This window comes from Gymnodraco acuticeps, unplaced genomic scaffold, assembly GCF_902827175.1.
Source record: "Gymnodraco acuticeps unplaced genomic scaffold, fGymAcu1.1, whole genome shotgun sequence".
Classification (NCBI taxonomy): Eukaryota; Metazoa; Chordata; class Actinopteri; order Perciformes; family Bathydraconidae; genus Gymnodraco; species Gymnodraco acuticeps.
The window spans coordinates 236348-241347 of NW_022991956.1; the positions used below are offsets into that span (position 1 = coordinate 236348).

The 5000-nt window shown below is 40.9% G+C and overlaps 1 protein-coding gene across 1 annotated transcript in view; it reads right to left on the reverse strand.

Annotated features, from left to right (window-relative positions):
• The window catches only part of ano6 (anoctamin 6), a 31848-nt gene extending 28167 nt beyond the window's left edge, over positions 1–3681 (reverse strand). The window contains 1 exon segment of the mRNA XM_034200664.1: positions 3375–3681. Within this exon segment, the coding sequence (XP_034056555.1) occupies positions 3375–3468 (94 nt within the window). The 5' untranslated portion in view covers positions 3469–3681.
• Between the last annotated feature and the right edge of the window lie 1319 nt (positions 3682–5000).

A 5000-nucleotide genomic window follows, 5' to 3' on the forward strand; every position in this document is an offset into this window, starting at 1 on the left:
TATGTAGTGTCTCTACTTTAAAGAGTCCTCTCCTGCTGATGTTCAGGTGTATATCAGTATGTAGTGTCTCTACTTTAAAGAGTCCTCTCCTGCTGATGTCATGTGTATATCAGTATGTAGTGTCTCTACTTTAAAGAGTCCTCTCCTGCTGATGTGCAGGTGTATATCAGTATGTAGTGTCTCTACTTTAAAGAGTCCTCTCCTGCTGATGTTCAGGTGTATATCAGTATGAGTGTCTACTTTAAAGATCCTTCTCCTGCTGATGTTCAGGTGTATATCAGTATGTAAGTGTCTCTACTTTAAAGAGTCCTCTCCTGCTGATGTTCAGGTGTATATCAGTATGTAGTGTCTCTACTTTAAAGAGTCCTCTCCTGCTGATGTTTCAGGTGTATATCAGTATGTAGTGTCTCTACTTTAAAGAGTCCTCTCCTGCTGATGTTCAGGTGTATATCAGTAATGTAGTGGTCCTCTACTATTAAAGAGTCCTCCTCCTGCTGATGTTCAGGTGTAATATCAGTATGTAGTTGTCTCTACTTTAAAGAGTCCTCTCCTGCGTGATGTGTTCAGGTGTATATCAGTATGTAGTGGTCCTCTCTACTTTAAGAGTCCTCTCCTGCTGATGTTCAGGTGTATATCAGTATGTAGTGTCTCTACTTAAAGAGTCCTCTTCCTGCTGATGTTCAGGTGTATATCAGTATGTAGTGTCCTACTTTAAAGAGTCCTCTCCTGCTGATGTTTCAGGTGTATATCAGTATGTAGTGTCTCTACTTTAAATAGTCCTCTCCTGCTGATGTTTCAGGGTATATCAGTATGTAGTGTCTCTACTTTAAAGAGTCCTCTCCTGCTGATGTTTCAGGTGTATATCAGTATGTAGTGTCTCTACTTGTAAAGAGTCCTCTCCTGCTGATGTTCAGTGTATATCAGTATGTAGTGTCTCTACTTTAAAGAGTCCTCTCCTGCTGATGTTCAGGTGTATATCAGTATGTAGTGTCCTCTACTTTAAAGAGTCCTCCTCTTCCTGCTGATGTTCAGGTGTATATCAGTATGTAGTGTCTCTACTTTAAAGAGTCCTCTCCTGCTGATGTTCAGGTGTATATCAGTATGTAGTGTCCTCTACATTTAAAGAGTCCTCTCCTGCTGTTGTTCAGGTGTATATCAGTATGTAGTGTCCTCTACTTTAAAAGAGTCCTCTCCTGCTGATGTTCAGTGTATATCAGTATGTAGTGTCTCTACTTTAAAGAGTCCTCTCCTGCTGATGTTCAGGTGTATATCAGTATGTAGTGTCTCTACTTTAAAGAGTCCTCTCCTGCTGTTGTTCAGGTGTATATCAGTATGTAGTGTCTCTACTTTAAAGAGTCCTCTCCTGCTTTTGTTCAGGTGTATATCAGTATGTAGTGTCTCTACTTTAAAGAGTCCTCTCCTGGCTGATGTTCAGGTGTATATCAGTATGTAGTGTCTTACTTTAAAGAGTCCTCTCCTGCTGTTGTTCAGGTGTATATCAGTATGTAGTGTCTCTACTTTAAAGAGTCCTCTCCTGCTTTTGTTCAGGTGTATATCAGTATGTAGTGTCTCTACTTTAAAGAGTCCTCTCCTGCTGATGTTCAGGTGTATATCAGTATGTAGTGTCTCTACTTTAAAGAGTCCTCTCCTGCTGATGTTTCAGGTGTATATCAGTATGTAGTGTCTCTACTTTAAAGAGTCCTCTCCTGCTGATGTTTCAGGTGTATATCAGTATGTAGTGTCTCTACTTTAAAGAGTCCTCTCCTGCTGATGTTTCAGGTGTATATCAGTATGTAGTGTCTCTACTTTAAAGAGTCCTCTCCTGCTGATGTTTAGGTGTATATCAGTATGTAGTGTCTCTACTTTAAAGAGTCCTCTCCTGCTGATGTTCAGGTGTATATCAGTATGTTGTGTCTCTACTTTAAGAGTACTCTCCTGCTGATGTTCAGGTGTATATCAGTATGTAGTGTCTCTACTTTAAAGAGTCCTCTCCTGCTGATGTTCAGGTGTATATCAGTATGTAGTGTCTCTACTTTAAAGAGTCCTCTCCTGCTTTTGTTCAGGTGTATATCAGTATGTAGTGTCTCTACTTTAAAGAGTCCTCTCCTGCTTTTGTTCAGGTGTATATCAGTATGTAGTGTCTCTACTTTAAAGAGTCCTCTCCTGCTTTTGTTCAGGTGTATATCAGTATGTAGTGTCTCTACTTTAAAGAGTCCTCTCCTGCTGATGTTCAGGTGTATATCAGTATGTAGTGTCTCTACATGTCTCCTTGCTTTAATGTTCAAAAAGCTCTTTATTTTTCTCATACTGCCTGTGCTGCAACACCTCCTTTCACCCTCTGTCTGAAACCAGAGCCCAGTCTGCTCTGATTGGTTAGCTGGCCGGCTCTGTTGTGATTGGTCAACCAGCTTAGAGATGTCCCGACCCTTAGCATATCACGTACAATGTGTTGGAGCGCTAGCCAATAGAAGTGCAAGTGTTACATAGGGATGCCACTATGTTAGGGAAGTAAACAAAGGTGTCCAATGGAGGCGTTTCCATTTACATGCACAAAAACCTATATACAGGAAATGGAAAACCACAAAAAGCAGAATAGGGCCCCTTTCAACAAAGTGCACGTTGTGTAATGTTCCGGGTCTTCTATATATTTCTGACAAGTTAACCCAAAGGATCATTTGTCTCTCATAGTGAATGCCATTATACCAAACAATATGTCATTATTGACAAGGCCAGACTCAGTGTAGCTCACAGATCGAGTGAACTCTGTATTTACGGTACTCCAATTTACGGTTAATTTGCTGTTACAGTTTTGAGCATCAGGAATGTGAACAATGCAGAAACAAAAGAGTGTGAATGGGTTGAGTTTATTTAGCCTTTCAAAGAGCCACGTCTATAAGACACAGGGACTCTAGCTGGTTTTGAGAGTTGCATTTTAACTGACGATTGCCCAACATCTGTTATCTAAATATATTTGCGATTGTGGTGTGTGGGTGTCTGCCTTCCCAAAAATGTGTTAACCACACCCCCACAGTTGTTCTGCTGCACATGAATGATCTGAATGTTGATCATACTTCTGTATTACCTCGTATCCTTTAAAGATAACAACACAACAGGTTTGATTTCATGATGGTAGACAATAGACATGGGTAAACAATAATGAACTCAAGTAAAAATTCAAAAGTATTAGCATCAAAATATACTTAAAGTACCAAAAGTCAAAGTAGTGATTGTGCAGATTGGTCCATTTCAGAATAATATATGATATGTTTTATAATGATTGATCATTAAAGTGTTATCAAAAGGTGCAGCTAGTTTGAAAGACTTTGTATACCAAAACAACACCTTGTAAAAATCAAACATCGCTGATTTCTTACCCATGTCCTCGTCTATCATGCCCAGCTCCATATCACCCTCCATCTCCTCTGTATCACACAAAGAATCCATCTCGAAGATGTCGGTATTGCTCATAGTCCTGGTTCTGGTTCTCCAGTCATGTCACCGAGAGCAGAACAACTTTACTTCACCCCTCAGTCTGTGGTGTGTTTTCACAATGGCTTCTTCACTGCGCAGCCCCTTCATCCGCACATTCTTGCTTTATTTCCGAATATCTCCGCCACATTCATTTGTTTCTCAAGTTCAGACTTGAGAGAATGGAAATGAAACGGGTGGGGTCGAAGGAGGAGGAGAAGGAGAAGAAGGAGGAGGTGTTTGTTCAAGACTGAAGCACTTTTGACAGTTCAGTTCCGCCCACTTCATTCCTTTTAGCTTAGCATGCCAATTAACACATGTGGGAGTGTATGTGAACACAACACATGTACCTGTAGGCCAACGTTACTTTACATTTACACTGTACCCTGTGACATGCAGATCACCCTTGAAAAAGAGATCTTTTGATCTCAAGGGGCTTTCACCTGGGGGGTATACTACGAAGCAGGATTTTCGCTTTGCCGGCTAAATTCAGGGGAAACTCAGGCTTTCCGGTCCTACGAAGCTGGTTCTCTTTTTAGCAGGCTAGATCTCCATGGTAACTTATGCTTAGCGGCTAACCTGGTCGGGACCAGGTTAGGTTGCAGGCTAAGAGCTCAACTCAGTGAAAGCACTGCCTGCTGACCAATCAGAGCTCAGTGTGCGGAGTTTAAAGCGATCAAGTCATATTACAGGAGAAAGGAAATACAGAAAAGCTGCCGTCGCAGGAAAGACAGCCGGCAAAAATCACCGACTGTGTGAACGTGAACATTAATAGAATATCACCTCCATCTTCAGAGCAATCTGACTATTATAACATTAGCGTTAAGAAAGCTTACTTAAATATCTGCCACAACATAAGTAACCGGATCAGAGTAACATTAAGTACAGTCCGCGGCATATCACTTCATAATGTATCATATATTTTCTTATCTCAGTCAGCTGAGCCGTATCTGGCCGTGCAACACTCACAGTGTCACATGCTGTATGCAGAAGTATTATTTTAAGCAACACATTAAGTTGACGAAACACTCGAGACAAATGTAATTAAAGTCAGATCGTGTTTTAGACGGGGCAGTGATATCATAAACCTGTTAATGTACGCATTCAAACACTTTTTCTTTTGCCAGCTGTATTCACCTTGCAGGTGCAGCTCTGTGGCTTTGATCCTGGATAAAGTGTTTAAGTCATGGATGTTTAAAGTTTAACTTCTTCATTTTTGACTAGTATTAAAGTTCACTTTTCATTCAGGAAGTATGACGCTGCGCTGCTAACTAGATAGGACACGGCTGGCTTGAGCGATCCACTTGATAACCAGCGTCGTAGTGCCGTTTAGCGAGAGCGCGTATGTTTTGGATTAGGCCAACCGGCTAACTCAAACATATCCAGGTTAGGTTGAACCAGCTTCGTAGTATAGGCCCCTGGTTAAATAAAGGCTACAAACAAACAAACAAACAAACATTGTTGTTATTTACATATTTCTCCTACGGAAGGGGATTAGGGCTTTGTGTGATAATTTTTCTGACCAGATTTTT